The sequence below is a fragment of the Pseudonaja textilis genome, chromosome 3 (genome assembly GCF_049901715.1).
Source record: "Pseudonaja textilis isolate UNSWEBS1 chromosome 3, rPseTex1.2, whole genome shotgun sequence".
NCBI classification, from domain to species: domain Eukaryota; kingdom Metazoa; phylum Chordata; class Lepidosauria; order Squamata; family Elapidae; genus Pseudonaja; species Pseudonaja textilis.
This window is the reverse complement of record NC_141992.1, coordinates 130060640-130083287: the sequence shown is the minus strand read 5'-3', so window position 1 is coordinate 130083287 and position 22648 is coordinate 130060640. Positions and strand designations below refer to the sequence as shown.

The 22648-nt window shown below is 43.6% G+C and overlaps 1 protein-coding gene across 3 annotated transcripts in view; it reads left to right on the top strand.

The window, feature by feature from the left end:
- The first annotated feature begins 19930 nt into the window (after nucleotides 1-19930).
- BCL2 (BCL2 apoptosis regulator) overlaps nucleotides 19931-22648 on the top strand; it is a 167307-nt gene continuing 164589 nt past the window's right edge. For 2 of the 3 annotated variants that reach the window (XR_003374112.2, XM_026701083.2), the window contains exons 1-2: nucleotides 20214-20701; nucleotides 20965-21814. Coding sequence is in view for 1 of the 3 variants with exons in the window: in XM_026701083.2 (XP_026556868.1) it covers nucleotides 21281-21814 (534 nt within the window). In the remaining 2 variants the exon portion in view is untranslated. Of the gene's footprint in view, nucleotides 20016-20213; nucleotides 20702-20964; nucleotides 21815-22648 lie in introns of those variants that run through there. The other variant, XR_003374113.2, reaches the window with a different exon arrangement.

Below are 22648 nucleotides of genomic sequence, written 5' to 3'. Positions count from 1 at the left end.
CCGCTCCCTGTCTTCTCAAGGTACTTAGTGAGAGACTGTTGTCCAGTCCTTCTTGTAAAAACACCAGTATTTGTGCCATTGATGGAGAGGTGGGAGCGATGCGAGATTTAACACACCATTTACAAAAACTAGTCCATGTGGCATTGTATATGCGAGTCGTTGAGGGGCGCCTGGCCGCTTCGATGGCGGCAATGACTTTGTTAGAGAACTTCTTGCTTTTCAGACGTCTCCACTCAACCTCCATATGGCAAGGTGTAGCCATTGAGGGTCCAGATGTTGAAGAGGGCCCTGGGTGAGCAAGACTCTGTCCAGCAGAATTCTCCATGGTTCTGCTGAGGACAGATCCCGAAGATCTGCAAACCACAGCAGCCTGGGCCAGTATGGTGCCACCAGCAAGAGTTCCGCTCTCTCTTCCAGAAGCTTCTGGATGACCTTGGCAATCACAGGAAGTGGAGGGAATGCATATAGAAGACCTGGAGGCCAGCGGCAGCAGAGCGCATTGATGTTCTCCACTCCTTGTGAAGGGTATCTGGAAATGAATCTGAGAATTGAAAGGGGAAGCGAACAAGTCTATTACCGGCTGACCAAATATCCAAACTGCCTCTTGAAACATGCTCGGGTGCAGGCGCCACTCCAATTGATCGACCATAGCCCTGTTTAGCCAGTCTGCCTGGGTATTTGACAGACCCGATATGTGCTCCGCCCGGATGGAGAGCAGGTTGCTCTTTGTCCAAAGACACAATCGCTCCACTTCCCGCATGAGTTGTTTCAAATGCATGCCCCCCGCTTGTTTATGTGGGCCTTTGTTGTCACGTTGTCAGTCAGGATCAGGACATGGTGGTTCCGAATCTGTGGGAGGAATCTGCGAAGAGCCAGATGAACTGCTCTGAGCTCCAGCAAGTTTATGCTGCACGACTGTTCTATGGAGGACCAACAGCCTTGGGCTGTGAGAGACTGATAGTGTGCTCCCCATCCAAACAGGCAGGCATCTGTTGTGGTGGCACGTCTGTGGGGCTCTATGAACTGGCAGACTTTGTTGATGATTGGCCTGGTCCACCAGTGGAGGGATATGAGGACCTTTGACGGTACCGTGACCTTGTATTTGGAGTTGCTTCTTCTTGACCACTGGTACGGACGCAGGAACCACTGCAGAGTTCTAGTGTGGAGCCAAGCCCAGGGAATAATAGGTATGCATGAAATCATTTTGCCTAATAATTTGGATAGAATGACCAAGGGTACCCTCTTGAGCATTCTGATATCTATAGCTAATTGTTGTATGCTGTTTTGTCTGTCTGGTGACAGGAAAACCTTTCCTTCAACAGTGTCTATAATTGCCCCAAAGTGGACCAATCGAGTTGATGGAGTTAAATGACTCTTTGTCCAATTTATTGAGAAACCGTGTTGTTCCAGTGTCTGCAATGTAATTTGAGTGTCACTAACTGCTTGATGGATGGAAGCTGACAAAAGTAATATGTCATCAAGGTAGCACTGAAGTCGTACAGGAATACCTCTGAGATAGGCGGACAATGCTGTGAGGACCTTTGTAAAGATCCTGGGTGTGGAGGCCAGTCCAAAGGAAAGGGCAACATATTCAAAATGGTGGTTATTGTAACAGAACCGTAGAAATTAACCATGGGATGGTCTAACTGGAATATGTAAATATGCCTCCATCAAATCTATTGATGTAAGGACATCACCCTGTCTGATGCCTAGTAAAATAGATTGCAAGGTGTTCATTTTAAACTTGTGATATACCAAGAAATGATTGAGTCATTTTATATCTAAAATTATTCTCTGCCCCTGCCCCCAAACTCTTTGGAACAACAAAAAGATGTGAGTAAAAACCTCGCCCTCATTGATTAGGAGCCACTGGTTGAGTGGCTCATATTTCTAGTAGATGGCGGATAGCTGTTTCCACAAGAATCAGTTTAACCAGATCTCTAGAAAGAGGGCACGACATGAAGAAATCTGGGGGAGTGGATTGGAATTCTAGAGCTAGGCCAAATCTGACAGTGTCTCTGACCCAGGCATCAGATGTTGAAGAGTCCCATTGGTCCATGAATAATTTAAGGCATCCATCAATGGGAGCAGAGTTAATGGTTCTATTTGGGGCACGGAATGACCAGTTTTCTGCCCCTTGAAAAGGTCTCTTGGCTTGTCCTCCCCTCCTATTTCTATGCCCAAAGTAGGGTCTGTCTGACTGTTGTCCTGGCCTGAAATTAGAGGGCCTCTGAGATCTTGCTGAATATGGTCCTTGATAGAAGGGACAAAAAGATCCTTTACGAAAGGACTGTGTTTCTGGTATCTGATTTCCGAAAAAGAGAAGGGGGTATCTTTTTCTTATTCCTGGTCTCAATTAGTAGTGGATCGAGAGCAGAGCCAAACAATCTGTCCCCCAAAATGGGAGATGAGGCAAGCTTCCATTTATTCTTAGTGTCAACCTGCCAATGTTTTAACCATAGCAAGCGCCAAGCTGTAACTTGGGATGCTATGGCTCTAGATGAAAACTTAACCGCATTGAATGTTGCGTCCGCATAGAATTCTGCAACTGTGATTAGTTTGCCAATATTCTGATGCGTCCTTATATTAGAGTTCAGTATGTATTCCCTTAGGTGACAGAGCCATCTAAGTGAGGATCGTGTAAAAAAGGATGTGGCCGTGGCCACTCTTATGGCCCACGCATCAGACTGATGGGCTTTGCATAGAGCCAACTCAGCTCATTTGTCCTCCAGCTTTAGCGCCTCCTCTGCTTCACTGGGAATAGAATATGGGGACATTAAACCTACTACCAGTTCATCCACCTCTGGAGTGTTCAGTAAATTAGAGAAATCGGGTGCCAGATTGAAAAAAAATCTGTTGTATCCTGTGGGGGTGGGATACACCGCTGCAGAAGGCCACTGCTTCTGCACCAGGTCTGAGAACATGTGTGGGACTGGGATTACATCCACCTTGGCTACCAGTTGGGAGAAAATTAAATCCTCTGACTCCTCCTGCAAAGGAGTTGGTATGGCCGAGGGAGCCAATTTGTCCAGTCATGCAGTGTTTTTGGCCTTTAATAATAGTGATTTAAACAATTGTGGACAGAATAAACCTGTAAATGTTGGCTGATTGGGAACAAGAGCCTCATCCTCTGACATGCCCATTTCTAGGGGATCTGCCTCTGACAGGGCTGAGTCGCTGTCGTGTACAGACCTTGATTCAATATGTTCCATTTGGTCAACTTTCCTCATCATGTAGCTCCTGGAATGTTTTGAACTATAGAAAACTGCCCCTGAGGGTGTACCCGAGTATCATCCTGCCTAGCGACCTTAATAATTGTGACTCATAATCAAAGGCCGCAGGATGTTGTCTGGCCAGAACTGTGCTTTGCACCCTTGCTGTGATTCCTTGGTGGATAGCCAGTTCCATCCATGCTCTCATCCTCTCAGGAATTTCATCTGGGAGGACTTCCTCCTGATGAAGACCAGCCGCTGTTGGAGTAAACGTGGCCTCAGAGGCCCTTCATGTGGCTGGTGCCACCGTTGGAATACTAGGTGGACCCTGAAGAGCCGTACTGCACCTGGATGAGAGGGAGAGATCCAGGGGAGGAGGAGGGGACTACTAGCCAGTGTTGGTCTAGGGAGTGAAGAAGTTTGTGAGATCCTTTCAGCCTCCTGTGTGCACTTTTTCATATGCTTTCCAATGCATTTTGGTGCCTCTTGGTGCCTTTTTCCGTGGCCTTGGAAGTTCCCTTAGACTGTTTTGATTTGGTTCTAGGATTTAGACATGGCCTTTGAGGTTGATGCCCTAGAACTACTACCGCTTGCCATTGCAATTGAGAATTTACAGTATGCCCGTTAATCAGTGTTATACTGTATGGGTGGTTGGCACACCCAGGGGCCTGATCCAGAAATGGACAGGGTACCCTGATAACAAAATCCCCCCCCCCTTTTTTTGTAGTTCTATGAGTCGTATCTTAATAATAAATTTGATTATGATTATTGATTTATTATTATTAATTATACTATATCAATCTTTATATATACATTATAATATATGTATCTTTGGATTGCCAGTAGTACAGCTAACTTATTGAAATTCCAATAACCAAATTTGAGAACTCCTAATAGGCCAGAACAAGAAAAAAGAGCTGAAATTACTGGCCTACAACAGCTGCTCTGCACAGGCAGACATAGGCCTTGGTGCTTGCTGTTGTGTTGCTAGAATAGTTTGGGCTGTGAGGGTTAACCCAACTAATTATATTTAACAGATGGCCTTGAATATGAGTAACTGAGGGTTCTGAATTACCCTGGGTTCCTAAATATAAACCTCTACTCAGAGAAACTGCCTCACATGGCCTGGTAATGATTTGAACTCAGTGCGGACAAGTGCAATGGTATCCAGCTGTTAACTTTTGGTGCACACATTAAATCCAGCAGCAATCTCCTGCCGTGTGAGGGATTCATCTCAAAAGGCTTCCCACTTACACTTAGGCAGCGGTGAAGGGCAAAAATGGGCGGTTATACCCCCACCCCAAAGTGGAATTCTCAGGGAGAAAGTGATACGACTCGGGCTGTTAGAGCAAAAAAAATGCGCCGTTTGTAGCAAAACTGCTATGATCATAATGGTGTGGCTATCGGTATGGCAAGGGTTGTATCTTGTGGTTGGGAGAGCGTCGAGAGCGCTTCCCGATGAGAGCGAGCTCTGATGGCCAGATGGAAAAGACAATCGTCGATAGCCCATCAGCTCTCTAGAGGCTAGTGGAGCCTTAAGGAAAGAATTAGCTATCTCCAAACGGGAATTTTAATGTATTCTCCTCTTTCAGCCAAGGAAGAAACAAAAACACTGCCTATTCTCAACGAGGCTGAGCCAAAACTGGGGGATGCTTGGGAGGAGTCCCGTGGAGGAGGAGGAGCAGCCCACAAATTAAGCCCAGCCTATACATGAAGAGACTGAAGCATCTCCCACTACTGGATGCTCTGAACAGCTCATGGGAGAACAGAAATTCTGTTCCTGAAAGTAAAGGTTGATTAGATCAGGATGCCTTCTGAATCAGCAGGCTATGGTTTGTCTAAGCCAGGGGTGTCAAACTCAAGGCCCAGGGCCCGGAACTGACCTGTGGAGTGTTTAGATCTCGCCCGCAGAGTCACCCTGCTAACAAAGAAGGACCGGCCTGTGGTGCCTCTGCCAGAGAAAACAGAGCTTGCAAGGAACATGGTCAGCCCTCCTGAGCTGTTTTTACTGGCAGAGGGTTGCAGGAGACTGTTGCAGGCAAAAATGGAGCTTGGGAATCTATTTTCACTGGCACAGCGCTTGAGCCACCACAGGTGCCCCTGACACGAGTGACGTCAAGCTGGCCACGCCCTCCCTGGCCTCCAAAGGTCAAACACAACCCTGATATGGCCCTCAATGAAATTGAGTTTGACACCCCTGGTCTAAGGATACTGAAGTTTAGATTTAAAAGAGGGAGTTTTAGTCACTTCTTCTTTTTGGTCTATCCTAAGGATTTATAGCAAGTACAGACAAAGAAATGAATCAATTAAAAACAGAAAAAGTCAGTTATGTCAATTGACATGTCTTGTATCAGTGGAATTAAAATATTAATTCCACTTAACTTAATACAAGACGCCTGCTCCCAAGGAATTTTAAATGACTAAACAGGTTCCTTGAATTCATTAAACAGCATCTGACAAAGATGAAAGTAGCTACATTTCGTTGAAAGTATTTCCTTTGCCGCTGGGAAAATCTTAAAATTAATTCATAGCAGCATAGCTAAATAATTCTAGATCAGGGAAGTAATGATTTCACGCATATTCATTAGATATCTTTAGATTGTATTTGAGAATAAGCATGCTTTTTTGCAGGAAATATATTTCAAGAGTAAAAAATAAGAGAGAGAACTGATCTACCCAATAACTTTAAGAATTTTATAATATACATAAGGCAATGGGAAAACATGCTATGGAAAGATAAAATTCTAATCAAACTCTTTGAAAAGTATGAACAATAGCAATACTAACCAGATGCAAAATTGCTGATTAAAGTCTATGTTTACATTTATTCTGTCTTCAAGTTTCCATGAAATATAGCTACTTCATTTGGATTTAAAGGTAGTTGTAATACATACCACATTACCCAAGAGAACAAAAAAGGTTAATATTATACATCAGTAATGAAGAAAAATACATTAAAGTGCATTCCTCTTCACAAATAATAACAAACACACTTTCTTCTCTCTTTTTCTAGAGAAGAGAAAAGAGAAGAGAAGAGAAGCTGGAAGGGACTTTACAATCTCAGACAAGTGACTGTTCAGTCGCTTCTTAAAAACCTCCAGTGATGAAGCACTCATGCTGAAGGCAACTGTTCCACTGGTTAATTGTCCTCACTGTTAAGAAGTTTCTCCTTAATTCTCCAGCATGCCTTTCGGATAATCCACACATATGGGTTGAATCTGCCTTTCTGCCAAGAGACTGAGTCATCAATCTTTGCCACACCTCTTCCTGTCGGGGAAGAAAGCCCCCTAGACCAGGAATGGGATTCTACCAGTTCGCACCTATTCACGAGAACCGGTTATTAACATTCTAAGCAGTTCAGAGAACTAGTTGTTAGAAGAAATTACTGGCCTAATTCTGTAAGGAAGGCAGGAAGGAAACATTCTGGTGTTGCTTACAGAAACTGCCATTCCGTTAACCTTTATTACATTCTTGGTAGGACTAGACTTCCTGTCTCTGGAACTTCTCTGGAGTTTTTCTCCCCTCCTTTGCTGGTACTTTGCTTGTGTGGAGTGACCATCTAAAGTTACAATGGCACTGAAAAAAGTGACTTATGACCATTTTTCACACTTAGGACTGTTGCTGCATCCCCACAGTCATGAGAAGCCAGGCGAGGAGATGTGTACCTCGATGTGATATTGAGTTGGACACATCCAGCCAATAACATGACCATCAAGCTATGTCCACCCAGTCACATGACCACCAAGGCACGCCCAGCACCTAAGCCACACCCACAGAACCGCAAAATGATCCAAGCAGAGTCCCAGGAAGGCCAGATCTGCAAATAAGGAGGCTGCCAACAAGATAAAGGCAAAGGCTCTTTATTCCAGAAAGCCCACAAGAGCAGATGAAAGGAGGCAAAGAGCACTGGAAAAGCAGCTCTCCAGAGCTCAGAAGCAAGCTGACCAGGAGAGGTATACCCCCTCCAAAGGTCCTACCAGCCCAGATCAGATCGACCCACAGATAGATCGGGATTTCGAGATAGAAACAAACAACAGTTTAAATCTAAACAGCCTTTTCATGGCACAGGAGGTTGTCCCTCCATTGATCCAAATGACTGCCAGACCCTTCCTCCCATTGGCGGCCGTCTGGTCCTAATTGCAGACCGATGGGAGACCATCACATCTGATTCCTGGGTCCTGAAAACAGTGTGATTTGGTCTCACCCTGGATTTTCTGTCCACTCCTCCAAGGATTTATATCCATTGCCCAACCTCCAAGAACCACATAAGGAGAAAGCTCATGGACACGGTGGTCCAGCATTTGCTGGACACCCGGGCCATTGAGCCAATACCAGAGGACCAGAGGGGGTACAGTTTTTATTCCATTCTATTTGTACTTCCCAAGTCCTCGGGAGTGTGGAGAGCAATCCTGGATCTCAAAAAGCTCAGTGCTCATTTAGAATACAAGAGATTCAAGATGCAATCTCTGCAGTCCATCTTGGAGAGCATAAGGGTGTGTGTGTGTGTGATCTCCTAACGTCCATCAATCTGACAGAGTCCTACCTCCTACATCTCCATCTACCCCTCCCATTGGAGGTTTCTCGGGTTCTATTATCAATACAAGGCCCTGCCATTCAGACTGTCATCGGCCTCCAGGACCTTCACAAAACTGCTGGCATGACATCCTATTCCTAATCCAGTCAAGCTTTAGCCAACAAGCCAAATCAGACCTGATTTACACAATCCAGGTTCTACAGGACCATGGATTTTTAATCAATTTCCAAAAAAGCCAGCTAATAACTTCTACCCATCTTCTTCATCTGGGCGCGGTGATAGACACAAATCTATGCAAAGTATATTTATTCCAGAAGCGTCAGGCCAGCATCAAGTCCTTGATCTCACAAGTCACAGTGAAGCAAGCAGCTCCCTTGGTGGTGCTTTCTCAGCTTCTGGAAAACTTAATCTTAATCTCATGCATAACCAAAACTTAATCTCATGCATAACCATAGTACCATGGGCCCAATTGCACGCCAGGCCTCTCCAATGGTTTCTCCTACCATTTCAGAGGGCAGGCACCAGCACCTCTAACGTCAAGGTCCAACTCCAGTTGGATATCCTCAGATCCCTCAGGTTGTGGGTTTCCCCAGCAATCACCAAGGGATACCTATTCAAAGAACCCAATCGCATAACAGTCACTTCATATGCACTGTTAGGAGGGGGGCTATCTACAGTCCCAGCTCATTCAGGGTCAATGTCCACAGCGGACCTTCAACACAACATAAACTGATTAGAACTGAGAGCCATTCACTTAGCTCTCAAACACTTCCAAAGCACAATGACTGGCCAACACGTACTGATCCTAACGGACAATGTGGCAGTCAAAGCACACATCAATTGCTAGGGAGAGACCAACTCCAGATCCCTCATGTCTGAAACGCAGCAACTGGGAACCTGGGTGGAGGCTCAACTATTGTCAATCAAGGCAGACACATCTTGCTGATAGCAAATGTCCAGGCAGATTACTTAAGCAGGACCAGGTTGGACAACTCCGAATGACGTTTCCATCCAGATCTGTTCCAGGACATAGCTCAGAGATTCGGGAGGCCAGTCAACCTCTTTGCCACTCCAACGAACACCCAACTTCCCCAATTCTACTTTAGATTCCCATCGCCAGGTGCAAAATGGGTAAACGCCCTTCATAGCCGCTGTCCCAAGGGTGTCCTTTACGCATTCCCTCCTCTTCCCCTCATACCTGGGGTGATAAGGAAAGTACTTCTAAAATAGGCAGAAATCATCCTCATCGCTCCCCATTGGCCCAGACGGTCATGGTATGCGGATCGAGTGAGCCTGTCAGTGTCCCGCCCTTGGAGGATCCCTCAGGGCAGGATATCTCTCAGCCAGGATATCTCTCAGCCTGGCACCTGAGAGGAGAATCCTGAGGAGGGAAACTTTTCCAGAAATATCATCAAAACAATACAAGCCTCCAGGAGGCCTTCTACAAACAGAATATACGATGCTACCTGGAAAGCGTTCCATCAAGAAGGGTACAGACCCGACTGCACCAGGAAAGGTACAGACCCGACTGCAGCCTCAGTGCTACAGATCCTAGACTTTTTACAAACAGGACTCGACAAAGGGTTCTCTCCTAGTATGCTATGCAGGCAGGTAGCAGCCCTATCCAATGTGTTGCACTATGGGAAGAGGAATTCCTTAGCGCATCATCCGGTCGTCTGCTCCTTCCTCAAAGGAGCTATTAATCTTAAAACCTCCACCAGTCCACAGATATTCTTCTTGGAACCTGTCTACAGTATTACAAGTCCTTATTCAGGACCCATTTGAACCTCTTCAATCTGTAAGCCTGTGGTTCTTAATGCTCAAAGTTTCCTTCTTTGTGGCCATCACATCGGCCCGGCCAATATCAGAATAGGCAGCTCTTTCCATCAGGGAAGACTTCTGTACATTCCACGACAACAGGGTTGTTCTGCACCTCGATCCCTCCTTTATCCCAAAGGTAAACTCTCATTTCCACAGGGCTCAGGAAGTCGTTCTTCCTGACTTTTGCCCTGCTCCTTCACACGACAGAGAGCACAGATGGCACAAATTGGATGTTCGGAGGGCTCTACGTAGGTACATCAAATGTACATCAACATATCGTAAAACTGTGGCCCTGTTTCAGCCATCATCAATGGGCTGAAAAGTCTCCTCTTCAACTATAGGCCACTTAATCAGGGCTTGTATAGCCAAGGCCTACAAGACCCAGGCTCTTCCAACACCCAGATGGGTAACAGCTCACTTGACCAGAAGCGCAGGTACCACAGCTGCATGGGCAATGCAGGCCTCACTTGAGGATATCTGCAGGGTGGCTACATGGTCCTCCCTGTCTCCATTTATAAAGCACTACAGACTGGACACACATGCCTCAGTAGAGGCAGCCTTTGGAAGAAGAGTGCTACAGCAAGTGCATACAGACAGGAGTGCACAGGACCAGACTTCTTCCCGCCCATAGGGACTGCCAGCTTTGGTGTGGATTATCCCAAAGGCATGCTGGAGAATAGGCATTGGCTTACCTGAACGCAGTTTCTCAACATGCCTTGGGATAATCCACTCCTACCCTGGCAACCGTCTGGTCCAGTGTCCAGGTGGGAGGCAGAGCCAACGCCACAGGAAGATCATCAAATGGCCGCACCTTCATCGTGACTGGGTCTAGGGGGCTTCCTGCCCTACAGGAAGAGGTGTGGCAAAGATTATGACTCAGTCTCTGGGCAGAAAGGCAGATTCAACCCATATGTGTGGATTATGCCAAGGCATGCTGAGAAACTGCGTTCGGGTAAGCCAATGCCTATTCCAGGCTGTTTCTCTCTTTGATTAGTTTCCATCCATTATTCCTTGCCCTCTGCTGCTTTGGAGAATAATTTGATCCTCTCTTCTTTGTGGCAGCCTCTCAAATACTGAAATACTACTATCATATTTTTAATAGTTAATTCTTATAATATTGACAAAGTATTTTATTGGCAAAATGAGTGAACAAAAGAGTTCCTTTAAGTTATCTGGCATTTCATAGATTTTCCCCCCATTTTCTTTTGATTGAATTTGAACTGGAAGCCTTTTGTATTGTATTAGACAATGAAGAAAAAAGTTTAGAAGTGTGGAGACTTCCATTTTCTTTTGAGTATTATTGTATTAAACTCCTGTTCCATAATGACTGGCATCCTGTTTTTTGAGATTAAGTAAAAAGTGGGCAGTAAATTATGAAGAAGATTCTTTTATTTAAAAGTGTCTTCTACTTCTGTTTTTTTTTTCTTCCAAATAATAGAGAAACAAAAGCTATGAGAAAAAGTAGGCTGGCAGTTTATGGTTGTGTCCAGTTTGGTAAAGGTAACCATGTATCTTGGCAGCACATTTCAAAAAGTCTGGGATAATAAGCTTGAGCGTAAGAGCTAAAAAATAGCATAAAATAAAATATTTTCTTAGAGAAAAATTAAGGACAAATCTGAAAACGGTTTGTAAGAATAAAAAAAAATGGCTTATAATTTTGTTTTACAAGCCAAGAAAAGCCAAGAAAAAAATTATAAAAAGCATATTCCAATTAAAATATCTACAATCAAAATGTATATTTTTAAAAAGACAATTCTAATTTCCGCATCTTTCACATGAATGTGAAAGACTGCATTTTAGAGATACCAATTATATGGTAAAAGTTAAATTACACCCCTCCCCCAAAAGGACCAAAGTGAGTTTTCAGAAAAAAATATAAGAAGAGTTATATAGTCCCTCTAATTATTTTTCATTATTTGGATATTTTACTTGGTTCAGGTTTAAGAAAAGATTTAATTCTATAGAGGCAGATTCTGCTTCAGCCAGTTAGTTCTCTCCCCTTATTTTATAGAAGCAATGAAAACTGTTATATTTTCTATATACAGTACTTAAAATGTACATTAACTGATGAATAACAATAACTATGAGTTACAAGATGCATATTTCTTTACTTTAAAAGGCAGACCTTCTTTTTCCTTATTGTTGGGAGCTAAGCTCTTATTAACTGGTGCAATTCCATATACAAATGGCTAAAAACCTGTGCTACTTGAAGAACTTGCCTGGTTCTAATCAATACAGAAGAGGGCTTGTTATTTAGAGATTAACATATGGATAGCATCAGGCAAAGCATGCTTCCTAATTTCCTGCACCGTGAGATAAATTTGACTTTGATTAAAAATATTTGCATCTATTCTTATTCAACAACATAAGCTGTTTTTGTGCAATTTGGTACTCTTTTTTATTATGCATTTCCTCTTTTTTTTTGGGGGGGGGGCAGGGGGACACATATAGCACATATAGTTTAGATGAACTCCACCCCAGAGATGTCAACATTGGTGTCTTCACCAATGAAGAAAGAAGTATTGCACCATTCCAATGCAACCTCTATCTACCCTTTTGTATATTCTGTATGTCATGTTGCATGATGAAAGGAGAAGAAGTTGCATTATGATGTATCCCTGCTTTTGTCACTTTGGTGCATGTTTTCAACCCTGCATACATTTCTGAATGTCTAGTTTTGTGGTAAATCCATAATTGAAATATAAATTCAGATCTAGATTCAATAGTAATAGGAGACTTTAACTACCCTGGTATCAACTGGGAGACAAACTGTGCAGTAAGTGGGAATCTAACAGATTTCTAACCAACTTAGCTCATCATCCAAAAGATAGAGGAGGGAACTAGAGGAAAAGCTACAATGGACCTAATTCTTACTAATAGAAAAGAAGTGATAGAGAGAGTTGAAGTTTCCAGAACCTTGGATGAGAGTGACCACGTCACATTGGAATTCAATATAATGCAAACACAAGCAATAGAATATAATCCAACCAGTGTCTTAAACTTTAAAAGAGCTAATTTTAACAAACACAGAGAGAGCTTAAGAAAAATTCCATGGATAAAAATTCTAAAGGGAAAAACAACCCAAGAAGCATGATGAATTCTAAAAAATATAATAAAAGCCCAGTCCAACACAATACCACTGAAAAAGAAAAACAAGAAATCTAAGAAGAAACCAGCTTGGTTGCACAAAGGTATCTCAGATAAACTGAAAGACAAAAAGTACAAAAAATGGAAAGAGGGAGAATATCAGCAGATAGCCCAATGACTTCTCATGAAGTCAGAAAGCAAAGGCTCAGAATGAACAGAGACTTGCAACAAAAGTCAAAGATTTAAAAAAAGTTTCTTTTAACTTATGAATAACAAGAAAAAAGCCAAGGAAACAATCAGTCCACGAAAGAGAGAAGATGGCAAGGAAGTAACAGGCACTGAAGAAAAAGCTGAGCTGCTTAACCCATCCATCAGTCTTCACACAAAAAGAAACTATAGCCCAACGTATCAAAACCTTAATAGAAACATAGACTAGAAATAAAAATTAAAATAAGCAAGAAAAGTGTAAGAAAACACCTATGGGACCTTGATGAATATAAATCACCAGGGTCTGATGGATTATATCCCAGAGTTCCAAAGGAACTGGCAGATGCTATCTTGGAACCATTGTACCATATCTTTAAAAATGCTGGAGCACTGGAGAACTACCAGAGGATTGGAAAAGAGCTGATATAGTTCTCATAAAGGGGGGAACAGATCCAGGAAACTACAGACCAACCAGCCTAATATTAATATCAGGGAAAATACTGAAAATAACAACAACAACAATAACAACAACAACAACAACAAACATATCTGTGAACATCTATCTAGAAACAAATAGTTATAACTAGTAGCCAGCACGGGTTTGTTAAAAACAGATCATGCCAAACCAATCTTATTTTATTCTTTGACAAAGTGACTAAATTAGTGGACAAGAAAAATGCTGAGGACATAGTATACTTAGACTTTAGCAAGGCATTTGACAAAGTAGACCACAACCTACTTCTTGGTAAACTAGAAAAATGTGGGATAGACAACAATACTACCAGGTGGATTTGTAACTGACAAACCATACTCAACGAGTAGTCATTAATGTTACTATATCTACATGGAGAGAATGTAGTACCACAAGGTTCTTTCTTAGGCCCAGTAGACTTACTTAGATGAGAGAATAGAAGGGAAGCTCATCAAATTTGCAGACGACACCAAGCTGGCAAGAATAGCCAACACCCCAGAAGACAAGTTCAGGATCAAAAAAAAATATTGACAACAGGCCCTATCCAACAACAAGAAATTTAATGTGGAGAAAGGTTTTATACATAAGCAGGAAAAACCAAAGGTACAAGTACAGATTAGTCAAACTTGATTTCATTGAGGGCCGCATCAGGGTTGTGTTTGACCTTGGGGGACTGGGGTGGGCGTGGCCAGCTTGATTTCACTCATATCGGGGGTGCCTGTGGAGGCCCAAGTGGTCTGCCAGCAAAAACAGACTCCCAAGCTCTGTTTTCAGCTGTGACAGCGTCCTACAACCCTCTGCCAGTGAAAATGGAAAATTTTCACTGGCAGAGGCATAGTGGGCCGGTCCTTCACTGTTTCCAGGGTAGCCCCACAGGCAAGATCTAAGCACCCCATGAGCCAAATCTGGCCCCCAGGCCTTGAGTTTGACACGTCTGGATTATGCAAAACTTGTCTCAAAAACAGTAACTGTGAGAGAGACCTTGGAGTCCTGGTGGACAATCACTTAAACATGACCCTATAGAGTGAGGCAGCAGCCAAAAAACTAATACAATCACTGGTTGTGTATGTATGTATATATAGCATCCTGTCAGTGTATGAGAGTTGAGGGCTGTTTGGAAACTGAAACAGTATTTTCTGTGTGAGCAAGGAGACAGCAAGGAGCCTGGATGTGGCTTAATTCAACTATTCTGTACTAAAGGTGGTTGCTGCTCTGAAACTGAAACTCCTCTCCTCTGCTTGTGTTTGCATTTGGAACAGATTTCAGGTGGGAGGGCGAGTAGAACTCCTTAGCAACAGAGCGTGTTAATAATAGTATACTGTACGAAATACTAATGCTGTGATGGTCATTTTGAAAAATCCTTTCTTAGTGAGCACCTAGAAGCCAAGAGGAACATACGTGTCAATTTTCAAGTTTGTAGGCTTTGTGGTTCTGGAGATTTTGTGATGATGCATGAGTGGTATTTTGCTTTTGTGTGTGTGTGTGTGTTTTGTGTGTATAGTATCACTTTATAAAGCCTTAATAAGAGCACACCTGGAATACTACATCTAGTTTTGGTCACCACATTACAAAAAAAAGATGTTGAGGCTTTGGAAAAAGTATAAAGTAGAGAGCAACCAAGATGATTAAGGGCCTGGAGAGAAAAACATATGAAGAACGGATGCAAGAATTGGGTATGGTCACTCTAAGAAAACAAGGATTAGGGGTGACATGATAGCAGTATTCCAGTATTTGAAGGGCTGCCACAAGGAAGAGGCGGTCAACTTATTTTCCAAAGCACCAAAAGGGAGGATAAGAAACAATGGATGAAAGCTAATCGAGCAGAGAAGCAACCTGATATTAATGAAACATTTTCTAACAGTAAGGACAATTAACCAGTGGAACAGCTTGCCTTCAGAAGTTGTAGGTGCTTTATCATTGGAGGTTTTTAAGAAAAGATTGGACAGCCCCCTATCTGAAATGGCAAAGGGACTGGACTCCAAGGTCCCTTCCAGCTCTATTCTGATGATTAATTGATTGATTGATTTTAACCAAGTGTAAAAATATGAATGGCCACTAGACGGTAACATAATTTTTTCTATACTTATCTAAAGGTTTTATCAATTAGTATCTATTTTATTCAAACCCATTAACATCTGGTAAACAGGTAAAATCAAGAAACAAGAAATTTCCCTTAAGTTGTAGCATGCTCTTAATTGCCTCTCCACTTTTATTTATGCAAAATTAGCATGCATACTATTATGATTTCCAGTAGTCCCAGAGGATATTTTTAACGGCATTTAAGAAATGCCTTTTCATAATCTAGGTATCTTATTTTTTTTAGTTTTTAAACAGTTTGGCAATTAATCTTTCTTCCGCTATTTACGGTGATGCTGAAAAGTTTGTGAACTTTTTAAAATTTTCAACATTTCTGCATAAATGAGCTAAAGAATGATCTGTTCTCCACCCAAACCATGCATAAAGAGAAACTACAGTATATAAAGAGAATCTAGTTAAATGAGAACAATTATTCCTACTCATTGATTCACTGAGGAAAATGATCCTCAAAGCTACGTATTTGTGCATGGCAGATCCTTGTTTTCAGTAACTGGTGAGACCCTCTTAAGCAGCACTAACAGCAATAAAATGTATCTCAGATTGCTTGATCAGTGCTGCACATTGTAGGAATTGTAGCCAATTTGAGGAATTTGGGGTTGTCCTTGAAGTGCATCCAGAAACCTCATTAAGTCTAGAATGTAGCAGCCCACATACTCTTGGCCAGCTGTAGCTTTTTGAAGTATTTTCTAGGATGTTTTCTCCATGAAGAACCAATTTGCATTTTAGGTTTCCTATGGACTGAGCAGTTTGTGATAACTCAGATCCTACAAGCAGTCTTTTTTACCATGTTTTCTTCATTTGGCTTGATGCTTGAAAACTCCAAAACCTATTTGGAACAGTTAGATGGCCTAATATACATTTCTGTTTTTTCTAACCAGTGCCAAAAAAGGAGAGTGGTTTATCTGTATATTAGGCCATCTAATAGTGTGTTATTAACCGAGCTAGTAATATTTAGAAGAGCATTTCGCACCTTAAATCAGTGGTGGCAAACCTTTTGGGCTCCCTGTGTCAAAATTTGGAAAAGGCCCAACCTGAACTGTTTTTATTAGGTATAACATCAGAAAAACTTGATAAGCAAAGTATATATTTAATATTGCACATTTTAACAGCAGCAATGATTATATTTGCACAATATTGGAAAAATGAACAAATACCATGAGACAAAAAGATAGGAACATACTAGACTTTGCAGAAATGAATAGTCTTACGCTGAAGTTTAAACTTGAAAGATGACACAGAATGTTATCGCACATGGACTTTATTTTACCAGTGGTTGGAAAAAAGAGGTGGAGGTTAAGAATGTAATCTGTATTGTTAAGCAAATTAAATAACCCGGACAACACAGTGTTCATTAAACACTACCGTATTTCTCCAACAATACGGCCTACACCAATAGGAAGGCCCAACATGATTTCTAGGCATGAGGTAAAATTAAGCCCCGCCCCCAAAATTTAGGCCTATTTAAACCATGCATTTCCCCGCCATTTCTCACATCGTTTGTTAGAACTACACAAGGTGAAGAGAAATGGGGAGAAAGGGCGAGGGTGGGTGGGGAGAAAACTTGCCTTTAGGAGTGCCCTGCAGGTAGCCTTGGCTAGAATACCCCGATAGCCAATAGACGCTCCCCGAAGGCAGAGTCCCCAGCCGCTTCAGGGCGTGGCGTGGCTGCCCGTGTCCCCTCACCTTTAGGCAGTCTCTTTCGGGCGATGGTAGCTCCCCAAGTGCAGTCACCAGCCACTTCGATCGGCCAGTAGAAGCGGCCTCAGGACGAGCACACACACACACACTCCCCTTGCTGCGAGGCCGCTTCTATCGGCCCGACGAAAGCTCCCCAAAGGCAGAGTCCCCAGCCGCTTCGGGGCGTGGCTGCCCCTGTCCCCTCGCCTTTAGGCAGTCTGTTTCAGGCAATGGAAGCTCCCCAAGTGCAGTCACCAGCCATTTCAATTTGCCAGTAGAAGCGGCCTCGCGGCGAGGGCAGTGTGTGTGTGCGCTCGCCCCGAGGCTGCTTCTACCGGCTGATCAAAGTGGCTGGTGACTGCACTTGGGGAGCTTCCATCGCCTGAAAGAGACTGCCTAAAGGTGAGAGGATATAGGCAGCCACGCCACGCCCTGAAGTGGCTGGGGACTCTGCCTTCGGGAGCTTTCGTCGGCCGATAGAAGCGGCTTCGCAGCAAGGTACCTGCGTATGGGCCACTCTAGGTGGGGGAAATTAAGTCACCCCCGAAAAGAAGGCCTAGCTGTTTTTTCGGGGGTCAAAAATAAAATAAAATAAGGCCCGGCCTTATTTTGTGAGAAACATGGTAACAAAATGTAAACAGAAAAATCAATAAAAATCAGAAAAATGTAAACAGAAAAATCAATAAAATCTTTTTTAAAACATTTGGAAAAGGCCTAACTTGACTCTGCTTGTGTGCCACACCTTCCCCCCACCCAAAGAGAAGCAATTCTCTATCTCAATCCCCATCAAGCCCACCTTGAACATCAGCACTCTGCGACAGCTCAGAGGCTGAGCCTGAAGGACTAATGTCAGAGCAGCCATTCAAAAAGGTACGCAAGCTTTGGGGAATAGCATGATTGCCCAGCAGTCCTCAGGATCTGCTGTGTTCTGCTTACCTTCAGGTGATGTTGTCTTTCTGTTGACAAAAAGACCTTTTGGCCTACCCAAGGCTGCTCCCGGTCACACTAGAGCTTTGTTCTTGGGGCAGCTTCAGAGAATGCTCTTCTGCAGCCTCCCAAATCCAAGTGAAAGCGCACTCCATTCTTATGCATTTTTGGGAGGATGTGCAAAAGCACAACCCTCTTGCACTAACGTCTTGAGGCAACGCAGAACCTCTCATGCCTCCAAAAATTGGGCAAAATGGGGCAAACTTTCAAGAATAGTTGGTTGTTGATGAGCACTGGTGTATCATCCAAAATGCCAGTGTGTTTTTACCTTTAACACACATCCTACGTTTGCCATTGCCGTCCTAAATTATAAGAGACTTTAATGTTATTTCCAGATAATTATCTGAGAACATGCACCAATTTATTTCCAACAATATGAGGGGGAAGTCAGAAGAACTGAGCAGCAATAAGAACAGGAGTTTAACAACCCTTGTTATTTTTAGTACTAGAAAATGCTTTTAAGAGTCGAGGTGTAAGGTGCATAAAATGCCCTAGGCTAGACCACAAAATTTTAACCACAAAACCCAGAACAGAACTAGAGTGCTAGGTCGGGCGCCTTCCACCAGACGAAGACTGCCCAGGTCTTCTCACCCACACCCTGACAGTATGTATATACACACACACATCTTTTCCATAAGTCCCTTCAAGAAAAGGCGGGAATAAAACCGAGCAGATTAAAGGACAAATTCCAACCTGAGGAAGGCATTCAGGCTGAACGGTAGGTGGCACCCTGTTGATACAAATAATATTTCCTCCCCCACCCCCCAATACGAGTGTCTGGGCGAATGGCGACCTCTTTGCACCCCCGCTCTGGTGTTCTTGGGACAACTTTTGCTGGGAGACCCCTGCAGAAGAGAAGGGGGGGGGCAATCGGTTCTACTGCGGGAAAATACCTGCCTCAAACGGATTAGGAACTATGAAGGGCAGAGACGCCCCCTCCCTCCCTCCGCTTTGCAGACGCAGCTACATTTGCACTAATAGTTCACAATCGCTGTTTAATGGGGTGGGAGGTGCGGGGGGGGGGGGGAACAATTCCTAAACTTAGTGTCTAAAAAAAAACAACCCAACCTGGATGATATTTTTTGGCAGTTGGGACGTTACACAGCATATTATTCCCCCACCCTACCACCCCACCCGCTTTCGAGTCCAACATTTTGTGTGTGTGTGCAAAGCTGGGGATGGGTTGCATTTTGCAGCTCCCGCTAGGAAGCCAACTGGGTGGTCTCCGACAAGTTGTGCTTCTTTCTCGGCCTCAGTTTCTTCTTCGGAGATCTTTAAAGCGTCCTTGAGCTGCCGCAGCGATGGCCCGGCTCGTTACAACTCCAAAAAAGGCGCTTTGGAATGCAAGGTCTCCTTCCTCTCCCAGGACCGCTTCAAAATCGACCCATCCCAACCATAAACATGAATGAAAAAGCAACCAAGGGGAACTGTCTTTTTTTTCCCTTTCCCCAATCCGTCCTTCCCCGTCGTGGACCACCCCCGCGAGGGCCATCAGAGCCTGAAGCCCTGGCGGAGAAGCATGCAATTCCAAGCCGGGGGCGCGGGGGGAGGAGGCAGGTCAGCCGCGCAACCGTGCGAGCCTCGACCGGGGCTTGCAGCAGCGGCGGCGGCGGCGGCGAAAAAGGGGAGAGTTGGCGCCCTCCCTCTGCGTCTTTCCTCTCCCCCCCCTTTTCTTGAATGAAGAGCGAGGTGGGGCTAGAAGAAAGGCTGCCCCATTTGCCGAGCCTGAAGCGTTGGGAGCTCCCCTCCTCTGTCTCCTCCCCCCCGTGTGCGGCCGCATTGACTATGCCTTCCCCCGCCGCCGAGACCTCCCCATCGGCAGCTGGAGCCTCCGCGCCGAACGCAGCACATCCAATCTGGAGCCGACGCTGGAGAAGGAGGAGGCGCCTCGTGACTAGGAAGCTTTGCGAGGCTGCCCGGGGTACCAAGGGCACCGGGGAGGGAGGGTGGGGGGAGGGGGGAATAATTAGGATCAATTAATACTTCAGACACCTCTTCTCTTTGCTTTTTTTTTTTTTTTTGGGTGGCCTGAGACTTATTTGGCTTCTTCCCAATTATGGATGAGGGTCTGTCTGTCTCCTGGAGTTAAGCAAGGGAAGGAGGGTGTGGGGTGGTGGTGGTGGTATAAATTTCAGAGAATGGTAATGATGATGGGTGATGGTGGTTTAGGTGTATTGGGTTCAAGATCCGTGGTCTGAATGAAACTACGTTGGTGATGAAAAATCGATGGCACTGGAGCACCCTTACTTAATTCCAGAGCCTAAACTGAAAAAATGCATTTCTCTGATGCTTTTCAGAATTTATTTTTACCCCCTGCTGCCTCTGTTTTGGCTTGGTCTCCTTTTCTGAAGTTTCAGAACCGGGATTTGTGAGCTCTGACACATCTTTGGAAATGTCATCCAAACAGAAATCCAAGAAATATTTTTGGAAATCAAACTAATTCAACAGGAGCTGAAGGCCTCTTTTGCTTCTTTATTTTTTTTCTTTTTCTTTTGGAATCATCAAAAAAAAAATCCTCCTATTTAATATTTTAAGAGACTGGTGAAGTTTTTTCTTTGCTTTTTCTCCTGTAAGGACATTTGACAGCAAAGAACATTTCTAATTCAAGTAAGTATTTTCTACAGGGAATTTACTTTATGTTCACTTTTCTTTATGGAAAAAAAAATAAAAGAGTTTTGTTAAACGTGCTTTACATGAATTTGCATTGGAAATTGCTCTAATCTGTAAATCATTTTGAAGGGGGCGGGAGGAGAATTGAAATGTATGCACAGCCGGCATCTTCTTCCCTATTCTAGATCAGCATCTAGAATGGAGGGGGAGAAAGCACCTGATTTTGAAAAAGGGTATTTGATTTTCTTTTTTCTTTTTAGATGTTTTTCAACCCAAGGGAAGGAAGGATTCTGAACATTAATGTTATGATAAGTATTACATGTGGAATACAATATTGGCTTCATTTTAAATCTGGTCTTCATCCCCTATCATATACGAAAGAAGAGACGCTGGGAAGACAGAGATACATTTGAGATCTAAAGACTTCACCTCACCTCCACAAATGGAACTACACACAGCAAAGCAACTGGATTCCATATAACACTGGCACTCATTATTACTGGCTGCTTTAATTTTTGGGTGGGGAGGGGGACATTTTGTCTTTCTTTTTATTCCCCTCCCAGCACTCTGTTGTAAATGATGGCTCATCCTGGGATAAGAGATTACAGTAACCGGGAGATAGTGCTGAGGTACATCCATTACAAGCTGTCACAGAAAGGATATGACTGGGTTGCCAGTGGAGACAGAGAAAACGTTTCTCCTGCTGTTGGGACCTTTCCTGCCCTTGGAGGACTGGTGCCTCTGCCTTCTGCTGCTGTTAGTAACTTGGCTGCCACTGAAGAACATCCTGTACCCCAAGTTGTTTATTCCACACTATGCCAAGCTGGTGATGAGTTTTCCCGGAGGTATCAAAGGGACTTTACCCAGATGTCTGGACAACTGCACTTGACTCCAGTGACTGCCAGAAGTCATTTCATGGCTGTTGTGGAAGAGCTGTTCCGAGATGGAGTAAATTGGGGAAGGATTGTGGCATTCTTTGAATTTGGTGGCATGCTGTGTGTGGAAAGTGTCAGTCGGGAGATGTCACCTCTGGTGGACAGTATTGCTGAATGGATGACTGAATACATGAACAGGCACCTGCATAATTGGATCCAGGACAATGGAGGCTGGGTACGTGGCTGGTTGTGTTCTTTCACTGTGTTTGCTTTTCAAAATGTAGTAATCTCACTAGTTCAGGTTCACTTCACTGACATATTTGCAGTAGAATCAAGTGTTGCTTGCATGACTAGTATTTTCTGTTTGGGAGCGTCATTGGTATTAATCTGTGTACAATGGTTTCAAGCAATTCAATTCTTGCAGACCAAATGCAACAGCCTGTTACCATTGAGTAGTTATTGAAATTTACCATACTTTTGACCTTCTGTTACCAGCATGATTGTTTCAGGATAACAAAGTACACCTCTTTTCACCATCCTGCTTACTTTGAATGAACAATTAATTGTCCTATCAAGGTCAGTGTAGAAACATGTTTCTGCAATATGGACATGCAGTTCCTTTTGGTTAACTGTTGGCTGTATTGAGCTGTGCTATCTCTGCTCAGAGGGGAGTACTCCCTATCTTGTTTTAATCAACATTTAGTCACTGATGTCATTCACTGGTTGTTGTGAAAGTTGCTGGTAAATGAGGTCACAAGTGAAGCAGGGGAGAGAAAAGTTAGCAATGCAACAGCCAATCATGGCATGTGCAGAAATTAAAAAAAAAAAACTTAGACCACAGGTATCAAAACCGATCGTGTCACGTGACATATTGTGATGTATCATGACATTTTTTTGCCTTTGTGGAGCTGGGGTGGGCGTGGCCTTCACGTGGGCCACCAGTTTGACATCCCTGGCTTAGACTGAAAAAAAGCAAAAAACCCTCCAAACCCTGTCAGGACATGTGGATTGTCAGGACATAGCATTGTAAAACCTTCATGTTTGTGATGGATTTCAGACTTTCACTTGC